Here is a 26,736-nt window from a genome sequence, read left to right as displayed (position 1 = left end):
ATCTTGATGGCTGCTTTTCTTTAAACCGGGCTGGGCTCAGGTGTAGGCTCACTCTAGCTATAGAATAAGAAGCATCTTCAAATCCATCACTTCTACTAATTTAGGAGCTGTCCTGGAAGGAAGGGAGGGAGGAAGGGTCTGGAGGAGGAGTTTGCAGTTTGTGGGGCTACCACCAGAGGACGGTGTGGAGCTGTTATCGAACACGTGCTCAGGAGGGACTTTTTCACCATCTTTGGCCTTGAGACTTTCTTTGCCATTGGAATTGTTAGAGGAGGACCTTGGACAGGGGTGTGTGTGTGTGGTGGGGAGGTGGGCGTGGGGATAGCCAGTGCAGGACCTTAAAATAGACTGTTAGGACTGGCAAGAACCTTGGAAGAGAGGCTGTGGGAGCTAAAAGGAACCCCCAAATATACAATGTCAGAGCTAGGAGGTAGCACCATGATTGGTTAGTTAGATTTGCCTCAGAGGCAATAATAAAAACTTGCCCCTGGCCCTGACCGCAGCAGCCGATAGTATTTTGTGGTCCCCCTCCCGCCTGCTTAGCCCTCCTTATTGGCTGCTGAGTGAGGCCTCCCATCGGACTCTCTAGAACCACAGAATCTCAGAGAAAGGTGAGACCTCGGCTGCCCACTAATCTAGCGGTACCTAAGCAGGAAATCGTGGATCCTCTGTGTGTGACCCTCCAGCGACTGGGAACTTACTATCTCTCCGAGACTCCCATTTCACTTTTAGACAGCGCTGATCATTACAGTTTCTTTCTTAAAAAAACAAACAAACAAACAAAAAACCCCAAACCTTTATCTTCCCTCTTAGAATCAATACCATATATTGGTTCCAAGGCAGAAGAGTATAGTAAGGGCTAGGCAGCTAGGAAGGGTCTGAGGTCACACTTGAATCCAGGACTTCCCATCTCCAGACTTGGCTCTCTATCTACTAATCCATCCAGCCTCCCCCCAGAGTTTCTTTTAATATTGAGCCAAAATCTGTTGCTCTGCAACAATCCAGAAGAAGGCTCAATCTTTTCTGTGTGATAACTCTTTCAGAGTTTTGAAGCCACCTATCATAGACCTCATTAAGTCTTCTCCTCTCCAGAATAAACATCTCTAACTCTTTTGATTGATCCTCATACAACAGTCTCTGGTCCCTTCTCCATCCCAAATCTCCTTTCTTTGGATGTGTTTTCACTTATCAGTGTTGTTTTTAAAACATGGCCCCAGAACCCTGGGATCTGACCCCATATGGGCTGATCTGAGCAGAGGATACTCAGGCTAACCGTTCCCTGTGGTTGTTACAGTTTTAACTTTTTGGTTAACACATAGCAGTGTCAACATCACCAAACTTGAAGTCCTCTAAGACCTTCTTGTAAATTGTGTTGTCTAGCCAAGCCTGTACATGTACAATTCATTCAGCCCATTTTTCAAGCTTTCCAAGATATTTTAGGATCCTAATTCTGTCATCCAGTGCAGCTATCCTTCTCAGCTTCCTGTCAAATGAGATAAAACTTGTAAAGCACTTAGCACAGTGCCTGGAACAAAATGATCCTTTAATAAATGCTTATTCTCTTCCTTTTCCCTTCCCCTGTCATTCTTAAATTTGGCAAGTATATTATTTGGTCTTGATGCAAATTACTGATAAAAAAAAATATTGGTTAGAACAGACCCAAGGAAAGATCTGACCACGAGGAGAGCCCTCCAGGTTAACATTGATCCATAAACTCCTATTCTATAGAACTGGTCATTCATTCAATCACTTTTCAATTCACCCAACTTTGCCCATATTTCTCTATCATGCCCACAATGATGGAGTTTACCAAATGCCTTGCAAAATCCATATAGACCATGCCAGTCCCCTATTCCATCTTTACATAAATCATCTCCCATGACTCTCCTCACTTCTACCTTGCAGGATCCTTTGTTTCCTTCACAGTTTGGCATGAGGTGTTCCCTGATCCGCCAAATTGTTAGTATTCTCTCCCTCTTGAAATAACTTTTTTATTCATATTGTATTTATTTCCTTGTTTTTATGTTTTATGTACCACCTTCATCCCTATGCCTATCCCCAGCAGAATATAGGCTCCTTGAGGGCAGAGACTATTTCCTAAATCTTTGTATCCTTGGCTCCTAGCACAGGCATTTAAATGCTTATAAACTTGAATTGAATAGAATTTCCCTTGATCTACTAATCTAGTGACAGAAATGTAGTAAGTGTGATAGGATTTTTTTTAATGAACTCATGTTGGATCATGGAGATTACTGCTTCCTTTTCAAAATGCTCACAGACTTTCCTTTTAATAAGATATTAGAGACATGCCCACAGTTGTAGCCAAGCTTACTGGCTCATATATAAAAGAATCTGCCTTTTTTCTATTTGTGAAAATAGGGTCAAGATTTGCCTATTTTCATCCCTATGTGTGAAGAATCCAAATCGCATGATTGCTTAGAGATCACCAAAAGTGGATCAGCAATCAGGTCTACTATTTCTTTCAGTGCCATGGGATGTTGTTCCTCTTGGTCAGATGACTTAAACTGGCTGAAGACAACTTGGTATTTTCTTACCATCTCCTGGCTTAGCCTGAGTTTCAGCTGCCCATTAACCATCTTCATTGTATCTTTACAAGTCTGTGGATACAAAGTCTGTGTCTAAAAATATGTTTCATTCTGCTCCTTGTGGGTAGTGTGCTGTATCATCAGTCCTCTAGAATCGTGATGGGTCATTTCATTGATCAGATTTCTTAAAGTCTTTCAAAGTGTCTTTCCTTTTTGTTATTCTTAACATTCCTCACAAACCTCGGCTCATTTTGAGTTTCAACACTCCTGACACTATTATAACACTATTATAACACTAACACAACAGGGTTGTGTTACTCTGATTTGGATCCTCTGTTACCTGCATCCATCCCCAGTACCTTCTTCTCTGGGGCTGTGATTTCATCACAGATCACAACCTATCCATACCTCTCCTGTGTAGTTCATATTAATGGCCTTCCAAAAGGGGTCCACCCAACGCATTAGGGCTTTTCTCTGGGTATCTGGACGTTGCCTGGATCCTAATAGAATTTACTCCTTGTTGTTGTTAAATGTTAACTTCATCTCTCTCTCTCTCTTTTTAATTTTCCCTCTCTCTGAGGACTTCCTTTGGGCAACTTCTACACAATTCATTTGTAATACATTCCAGCAGGCTCACACACACCATGTGCCTCTCAATTCCCTTTTGGGTGACACTTAACTTTAATTCTTCAGAGACTGAGATCCTCTGACTCACAGTCATTTACAGTCATCTGAAAAATTCTGTTGTTTACAAGATGAGCTTTTGTTTCAAGGGAAAGCCTCAGATCATTAAAAGCATTGCTGTTCCATTTCACAAAGGTAATCCAACTCCTCCTCCTCCTCTTCAACTCTGGGGAGAGTTCCTTGTCCTTTGCAGAGTCTGTCCAAGGTACATTGAAGGATAAACTATCTCTATTGGCCATCCTTCCAATTGCTTGTCCTAATCTGGACAATAGGTATTGTTCATTCACTTGGTTCTTCCTATGTGGATGGTTAGACAAAACTTTTTTGAGTGATTAATGGATCTTAATCTGCTACGTTCTGGGCCTTGATGTAATGAACACAAAATTAGCCACAAACAAGCTTCTTGAAGATTTCACCAGTTTTAGAGAATCCTTCTTTCTTCTGTACTGTATATTAGGCAGGCTTCATGTTAGTGGCAAGTAATAATAATAATAGTAATAATAATAATAATTAGCATCTATATGGCACCTTCTACATGTCACACACTATAATTTACAAAAAAAATTATCTCATTTGATCCTAACAATCCTGAGAAGCAAGCGCCTATTATTATTTCCTCCATTTTATAGTTGAGGGAATGAAGGCAAAAAGAGGCTGAGTGATTTGTCCAGAGTCTAGTTGCTAGTAAGTATCAGAGGTCCGATTTGAACTCAAGTCTTTCTGAGTCCAGGTCCAGTGTTTTATTCACTGGGCTGCCTGGCTATCTCTAGTACCTATAGAAGGCATCCTTCTCCCCATTTCAAGTCTTGCTCAATAATAATAAACAGAGGGTCACTGAACAAAGTTACCTCTCTTGTTACATATTTCAAGGGATCTAGTATGATTTTGATATATTCATGAAAGTCACCATGAAGGAGATCCTTTTTGCTCAACTGAACCAAATGCTCTATTCAGTCAAACAAGGTATAAGAAGAGTAGAATCTTGTATTGTTTTTCACCTCTCAATCTATTGTTAACTGTAAAAATTTGGTCCATTATAAAATATAGTTTGCAAAAGCCTGACTGCTTCCATCACAAACCTTTATGAAAGATGTCAATGATATTTGTATAGATCATTCTCATAAAAATCTTACATAGATGGCAAGGTGGATATATGGATCATTATATGTTTATGATTTTTCATTTACTTACTTTTGGTAATAATGAGATCCAAAAACTTTCTCAAACCTTTGCTATCATCTCTTTTTCACAACACTACCAATCATCAATCACTCAGAACCCTTAAAATTAATTATGTTGCCTTCAGCATGATCCTCCTTTTATGTATACTTGATAGATGTTGTTCTTCCCATGTTTGTCTTCTTCTGTGACATTTCCACTTCCTCTTATAGAAGAATATCTAGTATTGTAATGTTAGAGCCTTAAGTGTGGTGGCTCCACTGTTATTGATGGCAAATGTTATAAAAATCTTTACAACTTTTCTCTGTTTTTCTTTTGATTGCTATGATTGGTTCAGTTTCATCCTTAAATGCCCTCATTTAATGAATAACAATTTTGATTGTTGCTTCAATTTGTTTTTTTTCCTTCTTCTTGTTCTTACCATTTTATGCTGCTCATAATCTTCCATCATCCTCTTCCATAAGAGTTTACATTGATTTCATATTCTAAATCAGCATTGCCCTTGGATGCTATAACTCTTTGCTTGGAAAGAAGTACCAGTGTTGGTTGTCCAAGAAAGCTCCAAAACCTTTTGGTCTCATTATGACTAGTTATCTATGTGGCATAAACTTCTTTAGGAAGTTTAGTTTAGAGTTGGTGTTGGAAGTTTGTTCCTTTATCCATTTCCCTTTTTATTCCTCTAGTTTGACACTAGATTTGACATTTGCTCTAATAAGCCAATTTTTGACTATACATAGCTAACTCAGAAATAATTCTCACATCAGTAACAATTTTTTTCTTATTAAAAGATAATTTCATTTTTTGTAATATTTGATGCAGTACTCTGTCCAGGGTCTCTTTTGCTCACAGAAGGCATTTGTGGCATAAAGGCATGAAGCTTCTGTGTAAAGTACAAGCTTCTAGATGAGCACATTTCATACTCTTAAGCCATATTTTCCCAACTCATTTTTTTATCACACTTCCCTATGTCCACTTTTTCATTGATTTTTATTATATTATATGACTCTGGTATTATACTATGTATTGCTATAATGTGAAGGAATTTATTAAGTTCTTTGTAGAATTTCTCCAATTTCTCATCCTCTGGAATAGAGGATATAAGCTGAGCTGAAAAGATTTTCATACTAGTCTTTTTGCAAACCTATCATAAGCATTGCAATGCAAGTTAACTAGATGGTCCATAAAATGGTGGTTCTTGTTGCCTTTGGGTGCATGGTAAAATAGACTCTATCAAATTCTTTATTTTCCAGGAACATGTCTTTTCTAAATCTTAAATTTTAAGTTGTACACCCACATGGTCTCATTAAACAGCTCCTGCTTTTTCCTCCTTATTGGAATCATTTGTGTTTGCATCCTCAGAATTTCGTTGAGAACTACCCATCTCTCTTGGAACTTCCTCCCCTGTAGCATTTTAGGCCACAGGGTCCTGACTATATTCCTTCAGAACACTTTAGAATATGTTCTCCCCAAATCTAGATGTGTCAGGTCAGATTCTACCTCACTTAATTTTTCTTCTGTGAGAATTAAAATTAATATACAATAACTATTATATTTTATAAAGTTTATTAATAATAACTAAAATTTAAAAAACTAGAGTAAAATAGCAGCTAACCCAGCCCCACACACAGGAAAAGAGAGAGAGGGTATGGCTTACAACAAACTTATAAGTAACACGTGAAGACACAAATGTGGGGGTACAGGGAAAGGGATGCTGGGAGATGAAGCCCAAAGGTTCGAGATTTCTAGTTAATACATTTCTATATCATAGGCCCTAAGATGGTTGTTCACTTCCCAAGATGTCAGCTCTTTTTCCCTTCATCATCTTCTCCTCTTATGAAATTAATTTCATTATGATTCTTCAGTTTCTTTCAGATCATCAGTTTGCCCAAAGCCTGGATAGAGGTTTTCCAGAGAGGCAAGGGGAAGAGACAGATACATTCACAGAAGATGTAGATGCTTGACCTTGGTCCTCAAGTGCTAGTAGAGCAAGGCTGAATAGTTTTAATACTGGAAATCCCTACATGGGGTTCTAATTTCTCTAGCCCAGCAGAGCAGTTAGGAAAGAAGGAAGGGTTACAGATGAAATCTGGGTGACTAGTGTGAGGGAGGAAGTGGAAGATACATGAGGGGAAGATACATGTCCAAAAAGTGTTGGAGATGCTGCAGGAAAACAGGTACAACAATGGGCTGTTGATAGAGCTGTCAGTGGGTCCAGTCATTCCAGAAAGCAATTTGGAATTAGGGTGAAAAGTCACTAAACTTTGAGGACATAATTTGACCCAGTGATATCACTACTAGAGCTATACCCCAAAGAGAAGAAGGAGGGAACAGGCGATGTATACAAAGATACCTAAGCAGCTCTTTTGTGGTAGCAAAGAAATAGAAACCAAGGGGGTGTCCATCAGTTGGAGAATGACTGAACAAATTATCATACTTGTCTGTATTATTATACTACTCTTCATTTAGTAGACATGAAATGTTGCAGAACGAAGAGAGCAGAACCAGAAAAACAATTTATATAACATCAACATTCTGAAGGCAAACAACCCTGAAAGACTTCAGAATTCTGATCAATGCAAAGACCAATCATGATTCCAGAGTAGTGGTGTCACACTTAAATAGAAACAGATCCTGGCAGGCTGCATATTGACTTAGAAAACCACAGATTGACATTATCTGTGTTGTATTGTATTTTTATTTATTTTTTTAAACATTTCCCAACCCAATTACATTTTAATCTTGTTGGGACAACACTTAGGAGTTTTGCTGATAGGCATGAGTTTGACACCTCTATTCCAGAATACTGATGGGGGAAGCCTGCTACCCACATCCTGACAGAGAAGTGATGGACTCAGGCTTCAGACTGAGATATACATTTTCATGTGGTTAATGTGGGGATTTATTTTGCTTGACTATGTATATTCCTTACAAGGATTCTGTTTTTCTTTTCTTTTTTTCTCTAATGGGAGGATGGGAAGAAGAAAAAATAAATGCTTAAATGCTTGTTATTTTTAAATTTTATTTTTGGTTTTAAATTCTCTCCATCCCCTCCCTCACACATTGAGAGAGTAAGATTATTCATTTTTTTAAGGAAAAAAAAACTAAAAAAAAAAAGATTCATACCCAAAGAGTTTACCAGGAGTAATCTAGTTTGTATGTTCAGGACCAATGAGTCTATTTTCCCTTTGGTTTTCCAGATGGGTCATATGAAAAATCAGCTGAAGAAGAGGCCCTGCAGTTATACCGAGGAGTGGTGAGTGATTGATCTTTCCTAAGCACTTCCCTAACATGGCTACTTTGCCTGGGGAAGAAAAATTTAGAGTCCTGGCTCAATCCAGTTCCCCACCCTGTTTTAGAACCTGCCACTTTTCCCAATTTCCTCTTCTTTCTCATAAACCTCTCAGACACTAAGAACTTATCTCTGCCTCTTCTCTTTCCCTCATTTTCCACTTCCAACCATAGTCACAAAGTTCTACCTATTTGATTTTAAGTCAGTCAGTTCAACAAACATTGATTAAAGTAGAGATATCATGGCTTAGTGAACAAAGAGCTAGCCTCCTTGTTAGGGAAGCCTGAGTTCAAGCTGTGTCCTGGGCACATATTGGCTCTGAGATCCTGGTTTAGAGATTAAAATTAATATTCAATAACTAAGTATTATATTTTATGAAATTTTATTAATAATAAACTAACAAAGAAAACTAACTAAAAGGTACTAACCTGCCCGCTCCCAAGAGCAAAAGAGAAAGGGGGAGGAGTTACAGCCAACTATAAAACAATAACAGGAGCACCAAATGTGGAGGCCCAGGCGAGATTAAAGGGAATTTTGGGAAATACTAAGGGACTTATGAGGGTTGTAGTCCAAGGTTCAAAATCTCCATTTATACAATGGGTAAATCATTTAACTTCTCAGTTTCCCAGGTAATTATTTAAGACTATCAATTGCAGACCTGCATTGGTGGAGGTGTCCTCAATCACCCCTCATAAGTCTGAACAAAAGGGGGGAAGCTAGATGACTCAGAGGATAGATAGCCAGGCATGGGAGATGGGGAGTCCTGAGTTCAAATATGATCTTAGACAATTTCTAGCTGTGTGACTCTGGGCAAGTCACTTAACGCCCATTGCCTAGCCCTTACTGCTCTTCTTCCTTGGAACTTGATTCTAAGATGGAAGGTAAAAAGTTTAAAAAAAAAAAAAAGATAGATCTGGACAAAAATGTTTGACTGTGGGGAGACAAAGGTGAAAGCTCCATAGTCTCTGTTTCGAGTCAAATGTGGCCAATACAGCCACATACACAATAAAGATAATATAGGGGCTAACTAGGGGGTCAGAGGGAAAAGGAGTGAAGCATAAAGTAAGAACTATTTCATTATGCTAAAGTATTTCCTCTCCCAGTTCAGCGAGGAGCTCAAGTCATCCTGAAAGTTCACAAATGGTAATAATAGCCATAGATTCCATTTCAATCGGTTAAGTATTGATTAAGCCTATCTCCCTTGTGCCAGGCACTGCATTAGGTGTTGAGGATGCAAGCACAAAGAATGAAATGATCCCTGCCCTCAGGGAGCTTTCTTTTCATGGGAAATATTTGAACAAGGACACAGATGACAACTCATAACTCTATAAATAGCTATAGCATAAACATCAAATGGGACAGCTAGGTGGTACAGTGGACTGAATGCTGGACCTGGAGTAAGGAAGACTGACCATCCTGGGTTCAAATCAGGTCTTAGATACTTACTAGTGGACTTGGGCAAGTCATTTTTTTACTGTTTGCCTCAGTTTCTTCATCTGTAAAATAAACTGGAGAAGGAAATGGTTCACTACGCAGGTATCTTTGCCAAGAAAACCCCTAATGGGGTCACAAAGAGTTGGATACCACTGAAATGACTAAATGACAAAAATGTAAAATGGGTAAATAAAAATATTCTCAAGTAATTAAAATCAAGGAAGTCCAAGAGGGAAGAGTTGAGGGGATCAGAAAGACTTGACACTGTATCTGAAAGTAAGAGAGGCGGAGGTAAGGAAGGCTGGTGGTATGGCCAGTCCAGAGATACGAAGACGGAGTGTCGTGGGAGGAACGGAGAGGTGGCCAGTTTGGCTGCTTTGCTGAATGTGAGAGGGAGGATTAGGCATGTCCTTTAAGACTAGAAATACATATTGGCCTAGCTTGAGAAGGGCTCTAAAAACTAGGCAGAAAGCCTGCCAGGTGTGGTGGTGAATGCTGATAATCCCTGCTGTGGGGAGGCTGAAGTTGGTGGACTGCACAAACTTAGGTCGTAATTGGGCTAAAGCTGTTCTGGCATTTGCACTAAAGCTGGCTCCAAAATGGTGGGCCTCTGGGATCAGAGAGCCAGTAAACTGCTCAAAGAGGGGTAAAACATTCTGGATTGGAAAAACAGAGGTAGCTTAAGCTTCTGTACTGACAAGAATTGGGTTCAGTCCCACTGCACTTTCAGCCTCAGGGAGCTAGGGAGACCTAGGTTTAAAAAAAAGTTTAACTAAAAAAAAATACTGAACACAAGAGTTTTATTTTATTTTATATTCAATAATATTATATATCTAGAATTGTAAAGGACCTCAGAGGCCATCTGCTCTAGCTCCTTCATTTTACAGATGAGAAAACTGAGGCCTGGGTTGGCAAAATCATTTGCTTAGCCTTATAGAGATAGTTCAGTGAGGCAGAATTCCAAACCAGTTTTTATTTCTTGATTCTTCTTTCTTTGCTCTGTAACACTACAGAAAAGTTTTCCTTATGTTTCTTTGAGTTCTTTATACTGGTAGTTGCTTTTTGCTGTTGTTCAGTCATTTTTCAGTTGGATCAGACTCTTCAGGATCCCATTTGAGGTTTTTTTGGCAAAGATACTGGAGTGGTTTGCCATTGCCTTCTCCAGCTTATTTGACAGATTAGGAAACTGAGGCAAAGAGGGCTAAATGAATTGTCCAGGGCCACACAGCTGGTACTCAGGAAGAGAAGTCTCCCTGATTTCAGGTCCAGCATTCTATCCTTTGTGCCATCTAGTTGCCCTGGTAATTGCTAATGGCATAATAATATTAAAGTTTATAAAGTCTTTTTCCTTCAATAGTTGTATAAGGGTGAAGAGCACAGATATGATTATCTCCATTTGATAGAGAAAAAAACAGTTTCAGAGAGGCTAGGTGTTTTATATGAGGTCACATTGTGAATCTGTGGCTGGAGAGAGGTTCAAACCCTTCCCATTCCTACTTCGTCTAATGCTCTCTCCATCATGTTCTTCCTTTAGTCACATCCACTCTTCTTGGCAGATTGGGTCCAAACTCCTCCTCCATCTAGAAACCGTCTCCTCTCCTTCTGAGTATCACCTCACATCCCCAAGCAAGCCCACAATCAGGCAGGCAAACAGGGATCAGTGGGTGTTAAGAAGGGAAAAGGTATGTGGGAAGAACCCTAGATTCAGGACTATGCTGAAGAAAGCTCAAACCAGCTCAGGAGAATCCATTGTTGTATTTTCATTGTGAGTGGTACACCTTGGAAATTGGCAAATGCTGCAAATCAGTGCTTGATTTATTATTTTGTTGATTGTCTAAGCTTAAGAAAGCAATGAAAAATGTTAATATTGCAGACTCCACTTAAAAGTGTGTCCCGCATTTTCAAAGAGCTGGTTATTAAACATTTACCAGCCTACCTCAGTTTAAACTGGAAGTCAAGGATTCTGAGTTTCAGTCCTGTGTCTGCCATTCATTTGCTTTATACTCTGGAGTAAGTCTCTGATTCTCTCTGTTCCTTGGTCTCTTCTTCTATAAAATGAAGGAAATGGGCTATAACATCTCACCCTTCAAACTCTGCCATTTTATATTTATTGGATCACAGAATGACTTCAGAGTTGGAAAGTAACCCAGCAGCCTTGTAGTCTAGCCCATGCCCACAAGATAGCCCACCAATGGCCATTCAACTTTGGTTTGAAGACCTCCAATGAGGGGTGCCCATTGCCCCATAAGGCAGCTCATTCCACTTTGGGATATCCTTGTTAGGATGTCTTTCTTGGCATCCAGTCCAAATTAGACCCTCTGCAAAGTTTAACCATTTTTCCTGATTTTGCCAAATCTCGGGCCAAAATCTAGGCCAACAAAGTCTAATTCCTCTTTCCTATGATGGCCAATAATAGATGGCTATCTTATCTGCCTTTAATCTTATTTTCACCAGAGTAAACATGCCTGCTTCCTTCAATGGATCTTCCCTGGACACTTCCCCATCCTGATTGCCTTCCCTCAGATAAGCTCTAGATGACTAATGTCCTTAAATAGCAGCTCCCAGAACTGAACACAATACCCCAAATGTGTACTGACTAGGGCAGAATAAAGAGAGACTCTCGTTTCCATATTCCTGGCAAGCTATGTCTCTCTTCATGAATCCCATAATCACATTATTTTTTTTTTGTCTGCTATGCTATACTGTTAGGGCAGTTGGTGGCATGGTGGATTGAGCACAGAGCTTGGAATCAGGTAGTTTCATCTTCATGAGTTCAAATCCAACCACAGACACTTAATAGTTGTGTGATTCGAGGGAAGTCACTTAACCCTTTGGGCATCAGTTTCCTTATCTGTAAAAGAACCTGTAGCAGGATCTTTCTAGTACATCAGGAGCTTTGCCAAGAAAATCCCAAATGGGGTCACAAAGAGACACAACCAAACAATAAATATTATACTTCTGACAGAAATTAAGCCACTAAAAATCCCAAGATCTGGGGGCAGCTGGGTAGCTCAGTGGATTGAGAACCAGGCCTAGAGACGGGAGGTCCTAGATTCAAATCTGGCCTCAGACACTTCCCAGCTGTGTGACCCTGGGCAAGTCACTTGACCCCCATTGCCTTGGAACCAATACATAGTATTGATTCCAAGATGGAAGGTAAGGGCTTTTTGTTTTGTTTTAATCCCAAGATCTTTTTCAAACATATCAAGAAGTATGCTGGTAAATGTTTAACAACCAGCTCTTGGAAAAGCATGATATCCTTTTATGTTGAGTCAGCATTATTTCCTCCATCACTTCTTATGCCTAGACAATCAGCAAAACAATAAACCAAGCCCTAATTTGCATTATTGTTCCTATTTCCAAGGCTTAAAGATTCGCACTGAAACTTTAACAACCAGCTCTCGATAGCCACTTTGAACTGGCCCTAGACCTATTGCTGTCTAAACATGTCTCCCCCGTCTTGTATTCATGAAGTCAATTTTATGAATCAGTGACTAAGGCTTCCCATTTAACCTGGTTAAATTTCAGCTTAAGAATAAGCTCCATTTTCTAGCCTCCCAGATGCATCTGGGTAACTGCCTCCAACATCCATTGTGTTAACTGGCCCTGCCAGCTGCGTGGCATCCGAGAATGTGGAAAGGATGCCATCCATACCTGAGAACTTTACCATGTCTCGAACTCCATTCCAGCTCTGACAGTACAAGATTCTGATTCTATGACTAACTTCTTTTTAGCCTAGAGTAATGGAGAGACCACGCTGGCCAAAGTGAGGAGCCTGGACGTGCTGGCCTCCAGTGTCCCCTCCATTCTCCCTGCCCCTTCCCCCATCCTTCCAGGCTCCAGTTCCTTAGTCATTTCTCTTCCTCTCCCTTTTTCTTCCCTCCCAGACCCAGGGTGTCTAAGAAGCCTCAGTGATTGTAAAAGTCAGGAATATGAGCTCATCTGCCCCAGGGCACCTTCTTCCCCTTCTCTCTTTCCTTCCCAGAAAACATTCCCTTACATGATATGGACTCTGCTCTTGACTGGACAGCCAGTTGTAAAATTGTCTCCAACACATTCTCTTGAGTTCTCCAAGCCAGGATCCAACACCCATCCATGCCTTCTGCCTGACGGAGTGAAGCCATCAGCCTAGTTCTGCGTCCCAGAGGCCAGGGTTCAAAGGAGACAACCTCTTCCAATCCTATTTATTTAGCACCTATTGTGTGCCGAGCTGCTATTTTATTTTCCTGGGGAGGGCAGAGGTCATTTAATCTGTCTCCTTGGATCTGGGCAAGCCCACACTGAACTGACCCTAAATCTATAGGCTAGTAGATAGCTAAGTGGCACAGCGAACGGAGTGCCAGACCTAGAGTCAAGAAGACTCATTTTCCCGAGTTTGAATCTGGCTTCAGGCGCTTACTATTGTGGGACCCTGGGCAAATAACTGTTTGCCTCAGTTTTCTCATCTGTAAAATGGTCTGGAGAAGGAAATGGCAAACAACACTAATATCTTTGCCAAGAAAATCCCAGAACATGTCATGAGGAATCAGACATGACTGAAACAACTGAAAAACAACAGGGACCTCTACCTCCCCACCCCCCAGGCCCTTGCCAGTCTTTGAGGTAACCCTTGGCTGCCTGCCATGGGGTAGGATAGTATATTGGAGAGGGTACCAGGTGTGGAGTTAGATGTTTCAGTCCCAGCTCTGTCACCGCCTAGCTTGGTAACACTGGGCAAATCACCTCTCTGAACCTCAGCTTCCCCATTTGTAAAGTGGGGATAATAATATTTATCCTATCTGCCTCAAGTCATTGTGAGGATTGAGTGAGAGAATGAAATTGAACAAACATCTATTAAATACCTGTAGACACTAAGATGAAAAAAAGTCATAAATCCCTGCCCTCAAGGGGCTTATAATTTAATAGGGAATTCTAAAAAGAGTACACAAAATAAGCATGCCGCAAGGAAAAAATTCACACAGACTGCTTTTTTTTTTTTAAACCCTGACTTCCATTTTGGAATCAATGCTGTGTACTGGTTCCAAGGCAGAAGAGCAGTAATGGGGGTTAAGTGACTTGCCCAGGGTCACACAGCTATCAAATGTCTGAGGCCAGATTGGAACTAAGGCCCCCATCTGCCCCTGGCTTTTCACCTTTCCTTGAATCAGCCTGGTATTTTTTTTATTTGCAGAGGCACTCCCAGGACCCGTGTGTTAGCCAAAGTGGGAGCAGGCGGGCACCAGGAACCACAGCACCCACAGGCCTCAGCTCCTCTCTGGGCTTTATCCCCAGACACTTTGGACAGAAGGGGAGTGGCAGTACCACTGTCAAGATTGTCCTCAAAGAGAAACATAAGAAAGGTAAGGCCTGAGCTGGTTCTGGGAGAAAGTATACAGACTGAAGAGTCAGTCTGCTAGTATATGCTTTAGAACACAGAATGTCAGAGCTGGGAGGGATCTTAGAGCTCAGGATATCAGAACTGTAAGAAACCCTAAAAAATCATACAGTTTAATCAACTCATTTGACAGATGTAGAAACTGAGGCAGAGAGAAAGGGAGATAATATGCCCAAGATAATACACCTAGTTTGTATTTATATGACACTTGAAGGTTTGATCTATGATCTTGACTTTTCTGGGGCTTTTTCCATGATACCATCCTGCCTTGTTCCATGCAGAAGGACATTTTCTGTTCCTCCAGAAGATTGGCCACTGGGAAGGGGTATGTCCATTTGCCTGGAGGGACAGCTAATATCACATTCTGCATTCCCCTTCATAAATCTAAGATTCTATGTAATTTAAGATCCTGAAGTTCTGTGATTATAATATTTTGCACATCTGAGATTCTGATATTCTATGATTATAATAATGCTATTCTGCTGTTTTATTCTAAAAGTCTGTGATTCTCAGTTTCGGGAATTCTGTGATGTCCCATCAGTCTCTCAGCCTGTTATTCTCTGATTCGAATCATTGGTGGTGGACCAGGGTGCTGAAATGTGGGCAGGATAGGTCAAGAAAGTAGGAATATTTCTTAAGCTGTTGGTTTCCCAACAACCCTGCAATCCAAGGGGGTGGGGTGGGGACAACCTGGGTTTAGAAACTAAGACTTTTACTGGAGCAGCTGGGAAATTCATCTTTAAGGCTCAAGACAAATCAGGGGGCGGTCCAAAAGAAATTGGATGGTGAGCTGAAAGGAAATCAGACCCAGAATCACAGGTTTCCAGAGCTGGGAGCTACATCTGAGGTCAAAACCTCCCTCCCAGTATCTGTATGTCCTCTATAAGCTTCTGTGACAGAACTTCATGCACTTTCTGCTTGGATATTGCCAGTGACAGGAAGCTTACTCTCTCCCAAGGCAGCTTGTTCCATCAGGGCACAACTATGATTTAGGAAATTTTATTTTTTCCCCAAGTCCAAATCTAGATTAGACTGCATTGGAAACTGAGCAGCCTGCCACAAAGGAGTCAGTGTGAACCAAAAGCACTCAGACCTAGAAAAGGGATCCTTAAATTTATATATATATATAAATTTTTGGATAACTGTTTCACTATAATTAATTTTATTTGCAGTCCTATGTGTTTTATTTTATGCATTTATAAATATGATTCTGAGAAGGGGGTCTATAGGTCTTAGCAGACTGCCATAAAAAGAAATTAGGAACCCCAGAATTAGATGATGCATTTTCCCATTCAGACTGAGGATATTCCGAGGGACAGGATCAGACCTCCCTTCCTCGCTCTCCCCATTCCCAAGGAGTCCAGCTCTGATTTCAGGCGTCTCTCCCCTCCAGCCTGCATGTACAATGGGAAGACGTATTCCCATGGGGAGGTGTGGCACCCAGCCTTCCGTTCCTTCGGACCTCTGCCTTGCATCCTTTGCACCTGTCAAGACGGCCGCCAGGACTGCCAGCGGGTGACCTGCCCCAGGGAGTATGGCTGCCTCTACCCAGAGAAAGTAGAAGGGAAATGCTGCAAGATCTGCCCAGGTACTGGCTGGGTAAGAAGGTGGGAGGTAGCACATACGAGCACCCATTCATCAGCTAAAGGTCCCAGAGACTCAGAATCACAAAAACTACAGATGCCAGAAAAGAGTCTTGGACCTACCTGGAGTCAGGAGAGAGCACAGTTCAAATCTTGCCCCTGGCACTTAGTTATGTGACCATAGGTAAGTCTGCCCCCCTCTCTGAGCTCTGGTTTTTTCCTTACCTGTAATACCAACCTCATTGTTGTGAAGGCTGTTGTGAGGACCAAATGAGATGAGAAATCTGATGGATCAAAGGAGATAACAAAGCGTTTGCAAACCTTGCCAAGCCATGAAAATATTGGTTATTATTTTAGAATCATGGGCTCTCAGAACCATGCATTCAGAACCTCTGATCCTTGGGATTCATTAAATACAGGACCTACTATGTGCCAGGCACTGTGGTTAGCCCTGGGGAATACGGAGAAAGGCAAAGAGAGGCCCTTGCCTTCAAGGGCTCCCATACATACCTATAGATATAAATGTGCATGGGTGTATAAATATATATATGTGTGTGTGTGTGTAAATGGAATGATAGAATCCTAGGATCAAGGAGTCTTAGAACAATATAATCAGGAACTCTTAGAAGAATAGAATTTTAGAATCTTAGAATAACTAAGATCTTAGATAATCTAATAATCTTAATTATTCTAAGATTCTAGAATTCTGTTCTTCTAAGAGTTCCTGATTATATTGTTCAAGGAACACTCAAGATTATCTAAAAGAAGGGTAGGAAACCCAGTGAGAGGGAGGAGATTTGTCCAAGGTCACACAGCTAGTTAGTGACATCACAATGACTAAAACCTGTGTCTCCTGACTCTAACATGGTTCCAGGGATCTTACTCCGATATGCCAACTTGCTTGTGTTAAAGAGGATGGCTAGGAAATGTGTTCCATTTCCACCAAAGATAAGACAAAGGAACATGGAATGGGAATTTCATTTTGTAATTTTTTCTAACTCTTCCTTAGTTTTAAAATCTTTCCTTTCCCAAAGATCAGACAAATATACTATTCTGTGTTCACCTAATTTACTTATAGTTTCCTTTATATTCAAATCAAGAATGGGAATTTCAGCAGAAGAGAGTGAGATCAGATATCTTAGTAGGATGTGGTCCCACGAGGAGAAAAACTCCCCAAATGAGACTCATGGCATGCATTAGCTTGGATCCAGACACAGAATGTGAGGGCTAGAAGGGACTTTAACAATCACCCCTATTTTACAGAAAGAGAGATTGAAAATCAAAGAAGGAAGATGACTTAAGTGCACCTGGAGAGAGCAAGCCAGGGATACAGTTAGGCCAAGAATCTAATTTCTCTTTCCTTTCAGGCCAGCATTTTTGACTTGCCACTCTTCAACCCACTACCTAGAGGAGACAGATTTTGACTTAATGTAAGGGAAAATTTCCTAGTAATAAGAGTTGTCCAAAAGGAAAGATCTCCTTCTCCTAGGAGTTGTTCAAATGGAAGCTGGATTATTGGGGATTTCTCACTTGGAGCAAAATCTTTATCAGAACTTCAAATTCTCATAGAATCACAGAATTTCTGAATTACAAAAAGCCTCTATGACTATGTCATCTAATTCATACTGAAAGTCAAATCCCAACTGTAACCCAAGTGGTCATTCCATTCAGCCGTTTCCTAATGACCAAAGTCAAAAGGAACCCACCATATCCCATTTCATTTTTAGATACTTCTATTGCCTGGAAGTTTTTCCTAATTTCAGACCCAAATCTGCCTTTCTTCAACTTGTATCTGCTGTTCCTGGTTCTCCCTTCTGAGGCCAAAAAGAACAAGTCTCCTCTATGTGACATGCTGTCAAATACTTGAAGTCCACTGTGGTGTCCCCTCCAAGTTTCCTCTTCTCCTGTTCCTCTATGTGACACCAAGGCCCTTCACAATCATGGTTGCCCTTCTTGAGACACTCTCCAGCTTACCCATATTCTTGGTAAAATGTGTCACATAGAACAAAGCACAATGCTTCAGATATCAATCTGGTCAGGGCAAAATACAGAGGACCTAATGACTCTTTATTCCTAAAAGCCAGGATTCTCGTAACCAAGCCCAAGATTACATTAATGTTTTTGGTTGTCACATCCCAGTTGACTCATTGAACTCACAGCCTACTGACCTTCCAGATATTTTCCCAATCAAACTGATATTTGTCCATACCTTCCCCATTCTTATTTGTGTTCAATTTAACCCAAGTGTAAGGCATTTGATTCAGCCCAATTTTCTAGTCTGTCAAGATCTTTTTGGATCCTAATTCTTGCCATCCAATATGTTGGCAAATATCTCAGCTTTGTGTCATCAGCACACTCTATGAGCCTGCTATCTTTGCCTTTATCCACATTCAACTCAGTCCCTTGGGGCACTCCACTGAAGACTTCCTGTCAATTTGTCATAAATAGCTACTTTTTAAGACCAACCATTGATCCAATTACAAATCCATCTAATCTATATTGTCGTTTAGCCTACATCTTTCCATTTTTTCTCCCATATAATCCAATATCTCCCAATAAATCAATCAACATGGGTTTGTCAAGTTCCTACAAGGCACTAGGCACTTTTCCACAAGAATAGCCCAGAATGAAGGAATTGGACTTATTGGCCTCTAAGATCCCTTCCAACTTTAAATTTATGATCCTTTGGTTACCTACCCATGACTTCTATCTTCTGCATGTAGTTTTTTAAAAGCTAAGTTGGATGATGTATTCTGATGGCATTCACTTTGGTCTCTTCTGACAACTTCCATTTTCATTTCCTTGTGTAATCATCAGAATTTCTATCCTCCTCAGCTGGCTTCCCTTTTGGGTTTTAGTTCATGGCATCCCACTTTACTTAATCTTCTCCTGAGACTTTTGAAATCTGGGCCACCCAAATCTAGGGTTCTAGATTTTCTCTGAAGAGAAAGGAAACAGACTTTGGAAAGAAGTCATATAGGGGATGGCTAGATGATCAACATATTTCCAGCTTGCCTCCCTATAGACTTCTCTTGGAGCACAAAAGGAAGAAGAATCTCTTTTCTTCCAAGGCTCTAGCTCCTCATGCAATCTTGCAATGCCAAGTCATAGCTAGATAATTGGGAGACTCATTGGCCTCAAAGATTCCTTCCAACTATAAATTTATGATCCTATGGTTACCTACCCATGGCTTCCATCTCTGCATAAGTCTTCTCTTGTCCAGGCTAAATATCCTCAGTTCCAGCCATTCCTCCTAAGTCATGAATCATGTCCTTAATCATCATCCTAGTTTCCCTCCTCCAGATGTTTTCCACCTTATCAATGTCCTTCCTCAATTCGAGGGCCAGAACTTAACACAATACTGCAGGTGTGGTTTGATCAGCTCTGAGTATAGTGAGTCATTCTATGACTCTCAAAATGGCCCTCGATCACATTAGTTTTTCTGACTATCATATTTTATGGTATTGACTCCTACTGAGCATATAGTCCACTAAGACCCCCAGATCTATTTTTCAGATAAGTTGTGTAACCCTGCCTACCTAGCTTGTATTTGTGAAGTCAATTTTGTGAACCCAAGACTAAAACTTTACATTTATCCCTATTTAATTTTATTATTAGATTCCTACCAATGCTTTAGCCCAGAGCTGTCAAACATGTAGTCTAGGGGCCCCATGAGACTATGTCTCAAACCACATAAAATGCAATTGTAAAGGGGTAGCAGGTGAGTTAGATTGAGAGCCAGCCTAGAGATCTGAACTCAGACACTTCCTAGATGTGTGACCCTGGGAAAGTCACTTAATTGCCATTGTCTAGTCCTTACCACTCTTTCACCTTGGAACCAATACACTTTTGATTCTAAGACAGAAGGTAAGGTTTGTTTTTTTTTAATGCAGTTGGTAAATATTTAACAAAATAAATAAAATATAATTAATAAAACATAGATAATGTTCATTTGTGGCTTTCTAAGTCAATATGCACCTGTAATAATCCATTTCTATTTGAGTTTGCCACTACTATTTTATCCCATCAATATTTTATTTTGGATATTTTTGTTCCTGGACTTTTTCAGCTTGGTAGAACCTGCTGGAGCTTCCACTCCATTGGCATTGCCTTTGAGATCTTAGGGTCATTTCCATGTCATAGTGAGGCACTGGGGAGGGCCTTAATGCAAGTGTCTTTTTTTTTTTAATTTTATAGCTCAGGTTTTCTTGACCAAAGTTTAGGAATAATTACAATGTGGAAGGTGAATGGAACAATTTTAAACCAAGGAAGAGTACCTGGCCAGTCCAGGGAGTATTTCCAGGCTTTGGAGCAGCCTTGACATCACTCCTTCAAGAAAGTCACTTCCTCCTGCCAACCCTAAAGGGAAGTATGGAAGAGAGCAGGCGAACTCATGAATCCTTTGTCTATTCCAGAGGACAGGACCAACCCGAGTGATGAGGTCAGTACCACCAGATGCCCAGCAGGGCCTAGTCAGGTACTTGTCCACACTCTTGTCTCACCAAGCCCTGAAAGCCTGCGTCGGATTGCCCTTGAGCAGGAAGCCTCTGACCATGTGGAGATTTACATCTGGAAGCTGGTAAAAGGTGAGTAATCTCTGGCCACATTAGCCTTCAATAGTCTCTGTACTGCTGTCATTGCAATAATGGAACCTTAGAATCACAAATTCATCGGATCATAGAACCATAGAACTAGAAGAGACTCCCCTATCCCACTTAGAACTTATTCTCCACCACAGACCTTGTGGCATGGTACCAGGGTACTCAGAATATTTTTCTGTGATGAGTATTATTATCTGAGTAACACCAGCGATTCCAACCTGTGAATTTTATTTAATAATCATCCTCCAACATTAATGGTATCTCCCTTGTTGAGGATATTGTAAAAGGAATTGCTGTTAAGGTATAGTTTAGACAAAACTTCTAAGGGCCCTTCCAACTCTTTGAGCCTTGGATTTTATGACATTGCATTTATTCCTGTTACATTTTATCATAGATCCAGTCCAATGATCTCAATTGTCAAACTCTTTTGGACCTTCAACATGGCTTTGTGTCATCTGCAAATAGGAGAAGCAAGAGTTGTACCTTTTATCTAAGTCATTTATAAAAATGGCAAACTTTGGATTCCCAGCATTTTCCTCTATAGATCATTTTCCAAGCTGACATTGAGCTATTAATGACTACTTTTTGGGTCCATCCATTCAACTACTGCTGAATCCACATATTATTTAGTCCACATTTCTCCACTTTGTCAATAGGGATAGCATGATGGACTTTGATTGATTTCTTTGATGAAATCCTGTAAGATTTCCTTGAGCTACTGGTTTGGACACCCTGGCAAAAAGAGAAGGGAAGTTAGTCTGTCAATAACTACTCTTCAGCAAGTCATGTTGGTCTTTGTGAACACTGCTTCCCTTTCTAAAAGCTTGCAAATGATCTCTTCAAAAATTCATTCTAGAATTTCTCATGAAATTGAATGGAGTCAAACTCACAAGGCTACAGTTTTCAGGTTCCAATTTCCTTTTTTGAAATTCAGGACATTTGCCTATCTCCAGGCCTATAGCATCTCTCCCCATTCTTATTTTTTCTTTTTTTTGGTACTCAGTTTTATTTCTTGTATTTTCAATCTCTCTCTCTCACACTTTCTCTCCCCCCCCCCCCGCCATTAAATATTTTTTTAAATCCTAATTACAAATATGTATAACAAATTTCCACATTGGTCAAAAATGCCCCAAAATGTACACCTAATTCTGCTTTTTAAATTCATCACCTCTCTGGCAAGCATCTTTCCCTTCTCTGATATCTTTCAAAGACCACTAGCCATGACTCAGCAATTGTGCTTTCCAATTTCTTTTAAGTATCCTAAGATATAATTTGTCTGGGGCTAGCGAATTGAATTCCTTGTGGTCAATTGGTTGCTCTCATCACCTCTCTATTTATCTTGGAGGAGATAGGAATATAAACTAAGACACAGATCCTGCCCTCAGAGATTTTAACAAATCATTCACCCAGCCAGTGAGTTATTAGTAAAGTAAATTCATCAGCAAACATTTGTTCAGCAATCACCTGGATGCAAGGCAAATCCATGGAAATCAAAAAATGATGGGTACAGAAAGTAATGTTGCCAGTTGAAGTAATCACGGAAATATTCATGGGAGAGAGAAGGTTTGAGTTAAGCTTTGAAGGACATGGGAGATTTTTGTAGACTTGCTCAGCTTGACCTCAGACGGCAGTATAAGGAGCAAATGAGCAGAGGATAAGGATGTGGGAACTGCAGAGAAGTAGAATTCAACTCAGCCCTTGATAGATTTCCAATTGTTGTTTTTGAGTTGTTTCAGACTTGTCTGGCTTTTCATGACCCCATTTTCGGGTTTCCTTAGCAAAGATACTAGAGTGGTTTGTCATTTCTTTCTCCAGCTCATTTTTACAGAAGAGGAAACTGAGGCAAAATGACTTACCCAGGGTCACACAGCATAGTAAAGGTCTGAGGCAAGATTTGAAGGTAAAATCTCTATATAACAACAGATTGGATGTGTGGGGTGAGTGAGCATGAGTTGAGGATAATACCGAGGTCAGAAACCTGGGGGACCAGAAGGATAACGGTGCCCTCAATTAGACAACTTTAGAAATTGGGTAACTTTTATTGGGATTCAGTTGTTTCAGTCATGTCTGATTCTTTGTGGCCCTATTTGGAGTTTTCTTGGCAAAACACTGTTGTGGTTTGCCATTTCAGACTCTAGTTCATTTTACAGAAGAGGAAACTGAGGCCAACAGAATTAAGTGATTTGTCCAGGGTGACCTAGCTAGTAAGTTGTCTGAGGCTGGATTTGAACTCAGGTCTTCCTGACTCCAGAACTGGCATTTTATCCACTATGCTACTAGCTGCCCCCAGGTGAGTTTTAGGGAAACAGCAATGTGTTCTGTTTTGGACATGTTAAATTTAAGATGCCTTTGCGATATCGTACTTGAATGGCTGGATACCTAATCTCGGGTGATCATTGAACCCACCATTGGAGCTTAGGAGAGCACCACAGGCGATAGAATAGAGAGAAAAGAAAGACCCAGGTCAGAGTCCTGGGGTGCAGCCACAGTGAGGGGATGTGACGTGGAAGGAGATCTAGCAGAGCGATCTGAGGAGCCAGAGGTCGAACAGGTAGGATGAGAACCAAGAGCGAGCAGCAGCATCGAAGCCCCTGGAGGAGAGTCTCCAAGAGAAGAGGGTGGCCACTTGTAGGGCATATGGAAGAGGGGATTCCTGTTCAGGTACAAGTTGGGTGAGATGCCTGCCAACTCTGAATGTATGGGGTTGTTTGGAAGAGGCAGAGAGGAAGGGGAAGGATGTCCTCACTGGGTGGAAAGATCTAAGGGAATGTTGGAATGAGTTTAATTTGACTGGTCCAACTATCTAAAAGGCTTGCATGAGCCAGCAATAGGAAATAAAGCTAACAAAGGGATGCTGAGAATAGATTCTGAAGTACCTCGAAAATCAGGCTAAGGATATTACATCCTATAGAAAATGTGAACCAGGAAAAGATTCAAAACTTTGTCTTAAGAGGATGGTGTAAAGAACCGGGAAAAAGAGTGGGAAGAGCAGGGTGTAATATCTATCTTCAAATCTCCAGTGGGTCATCATAAGTTAGAACAATTCAGGAGCCTCTGAAAGGTCCCCAATCAAAAGCAGCACTTAGGAGACAGTTTGGGAAGATGGAATCAGACTGGCACATGCATGGAATGGAGAGAGGTAGAGAGTAGGAAGGAGGGATCCCAGAGATCGACACATCACTTTTATATTGGCATAACTGAAGTGGCTAGATCACCTATCCTCCTGGGTGGCCCTAGAAGGCGGAACTAAAATCGATTGTGAAAGATAGAAGTCTCAGAAGACATCTCAGAGAGGTAGCTTCAGGCTGGATAAAACGAAGACATTTTTAACAATCAGAGTTGTCCTATTTTTGAATGGACTGCCACAAGAAGGAGTGAGTTCACAATCACTGGAAATATCCAAACATAGACTAGATGATTCCTCTGTCCAAAAGATCATAAAATAGAATAATGCTCTGTGTGAGATATTTACCTATGGGACTGTGATTCTGTGGGGGCCTAGGAGCACAATCTGAGCCACAGGCACCCAACAGCTAAAGATGGGGGGGGGGGAGGCAAAAAAAGGAGACAGAGATAAGCTAATGCAGCAATTGACATTCCTATAGTTCTTTATCATTCTTTATTATTAATAATACTATTTTATATTAATATTATTATATTATATTATAATTCTTTAATATTTCCAAAATCATTTATGTCCATTATCTACTCTGATCCTAACCATGAGCCTGTGAGGTAGGTAGTATAAAAACCTATTATCCCCATTTTCGAGATGAAAAATCTAAGGCTTAGATGATGTAGCTAGTCCAATGTTTGGCAACTTAAAAAGTGACAGAGACAGGACTAAAACCAAGAACTCCCCAAAGAAGCCCAGGGTTCCCTCCACTCTAGTTTGCCTCTCTTAAATCTTCTCTTTCCCCACATCCATCCTTTGTAATTTCCATGAATCTAGACCCAAGGTTGTGAATCTCTCTCTTTTTTTTTTTTAAACCCTTGTACTTCGGTGTATTGTCTCATAGGTGGAAAATTGGTAAGGGTGGGCAATGGGGGTCAAGTGACTTGCCTAGGGTCACACAGCTGGGAAGTGTCTGAGGCCGGGTTTGAACCTAGGACCTCCTGTCTCTAGGCCTGACTCTCACTCCACTGAGCTACCCAGCTGCCCCAATATCTCTTAATCTGCCTGACATCCCACCTACCTCCTGGCTCGGGTCTGGCCCTGGCCCCAGACTGTTCGATGAGAACCACATGCCTGTAGGCTGCATAGTTGGCTTACAGGATGCAGAATCCCAAACAATGAGAGTTTCAAAACTAGGGTTACAAGAACTGAGCCTTGGGGAGGGGAATGATGCTGCTGCCTATGTAAAGGAAGGGCTGATCAGTCCAAAAGGAGGGAGAAAGTTGAGAAAGAAGGAAAGAGAAAATGAAGGGGCGATAAACAACGTGCTTTGTACAAGTACCAAGAGGTAATAAATACAAAAGAAGAGGCGATGAGTACGAAGAAAGGGAGGATGATGGGGTAAGAGGTGGGCGACATGGAGATGGAGCCAGGTCACATTAAACAGCTATTGGGGGCTTCATCCTGTGTTAGACATCTGGCAGTCACTTGCCCTAATTTTCTCATCTGTTGGTTGGAGATAATTCTTGCCTTCATCCCCTCATCAGACCATTTGAGAAAAGTGCCTTGTAAACCTGGAATTGCTGTAGAAAAGGAGTTATTATTATTATTATTATTATTATTATTATTTCTAGGTGCTGTGAAAGATACCTCAGTAGGGACTGAGTTGTAGATCTAAATGTTGTAGGTCTGAGGTAAGACCCAGGTCCTTCTTGGTACTGACACCTTCAGTCTGTCTCCTGAGTTCTAAGTTATTATGATTATTTCTAGGTGCTCTAAGATGCCTCATAGGAGACATATAAAAGTTTCGGATGTGAGATTGGACCCAGGTCTTTCTTGGTATTGACACCTTCAGTCTGTCTCCTGAGTGCTGGGGATGGGGAAAGAGGGAGGCAGGTAGCTCCAGAATTCATCCATTTATTCAACATCAAAAGGTCTGCTGATGTTCAGTGATGGAAAAATCAGGAAGGAAGTTGATTTGAATAGTAGGATATCTGTCTCAAACAAGGCAGGGTCCCCCGTCCACTGATAAGACCGTAGTTGGAATATTGTGTCTACTTCTGAATACTATGACAAATAGACATATAGCCAAAGGAGAGTAGTCAGGATGGTGAAGGATTCAAGATCTAAAGATCCATTGAAGACAATGGCAATAGTAATCCTTGAGAAAGAGTTAACCTGGGTTTATAAATTGCCATTGCCACTTACAACCTGTGTGACCTTAGACAAGTCACTGCCCTTCTTTGAATCTCAGTTTTCTTATCTGTATCTTGAAGGGGTTATCCTAAGAGGTCTCCTTACATAAGTCTCTCCCATCTTCCATACAAATTCCAAAGTCACTTTCCTATCATTGTTGATAAAAGTGACCTGTCGATCTCTGGGATCCCTCCTTCCTACTCTCTACCTCTCTCCATTCCATGCACGTGCCAGTCTGATTCCATCTTCCCCATCATTGTTGATTCTAGCGGCTCCCTATGATTTCTGGAATCAGATATAAATTCCTCTCTTTGGCACTTAAAGCCCTTTATACAAACCGATATGAGCTCATTCCAGTGAAATGCAGCATTTTTAGCTCTATTGACATGGAATAAGATACCATTGGAACATGTGAGCTGCCTAATGGTGATCCTTCTCTCGATCCATGACTGGCGCACTTCCTTTTGCAGTCCTACATCTATCTAATGGCATCCTTTATCTTCAGTGTCATATTGGAGTTAGTTCATATCAGGTTGCAAGAATAATTATTAAATTTCCAGGAATTTTGTGAGCCAGTTCTTAAACACAGTCATTGCACAACTCCATCAGCTCCTGTTATTTGTTGCTTCAAAAAAATCAATGTCAGCCACAGCAGTAAGTTTGTTCTTTCTTTCTTTCTTTCTTTCTTTCTTTCTTTCTTTCTTTCTTTCTTTCTTTCTTTCTTTCTTTCTTTCT

General features: G+C 40.8%; 1 protein-coding gene across 1 annotated transcript in view; it reads left to right on the top strand.

Annotated features, from left to right (window-relative positions):
• Nucleotides 1-26,736, top strand: part of CHRDL2 (chordin like 2) — a 79,755-nt gene that overhangs the window by 45,166 nt on the left and 7,853 nt on the right. Inside the window, exons 6-9 of the mRNA XM_044665988.1 lie at nt 7,607-7,662; nt 14,303-14,471; nt 15,900-16,094; nt 20,505-20,675. Of these exons, the coding sequence (XP_044521923.1) occupies nt 7,607-7,662; nt 14,303-14,471; nt 15,900-16,094; nt 20,505-20,675 (591 nt within the window). The remainder of the gene's footprint in view (nt 1-7,606; nt 7,663-14,302; nt 14,472-15,899; nt 16,095-20,504; nt 20,676-26,736) is intronic.

Source organism: Gracilinanus agilis, chromosome 3 (genome assembly GCF_016433145.1).
Source record: "Gracilinanus agilis isolate LMUSP501 chromosome 3, AgileGrace, whole genome shotgun sequence".
Classification (NCBI taxonomy): Eukaryota; Metazoa; Chordata; class Mammalia; order Didelphimorphia; family Didelphidae; genus Gracilinanus; species Gracilinanus agilis.
Note: the sequence above shows the minus strand (reverse complement) of the source record. Positions and strands in the feature narration are given on the sequence as shown.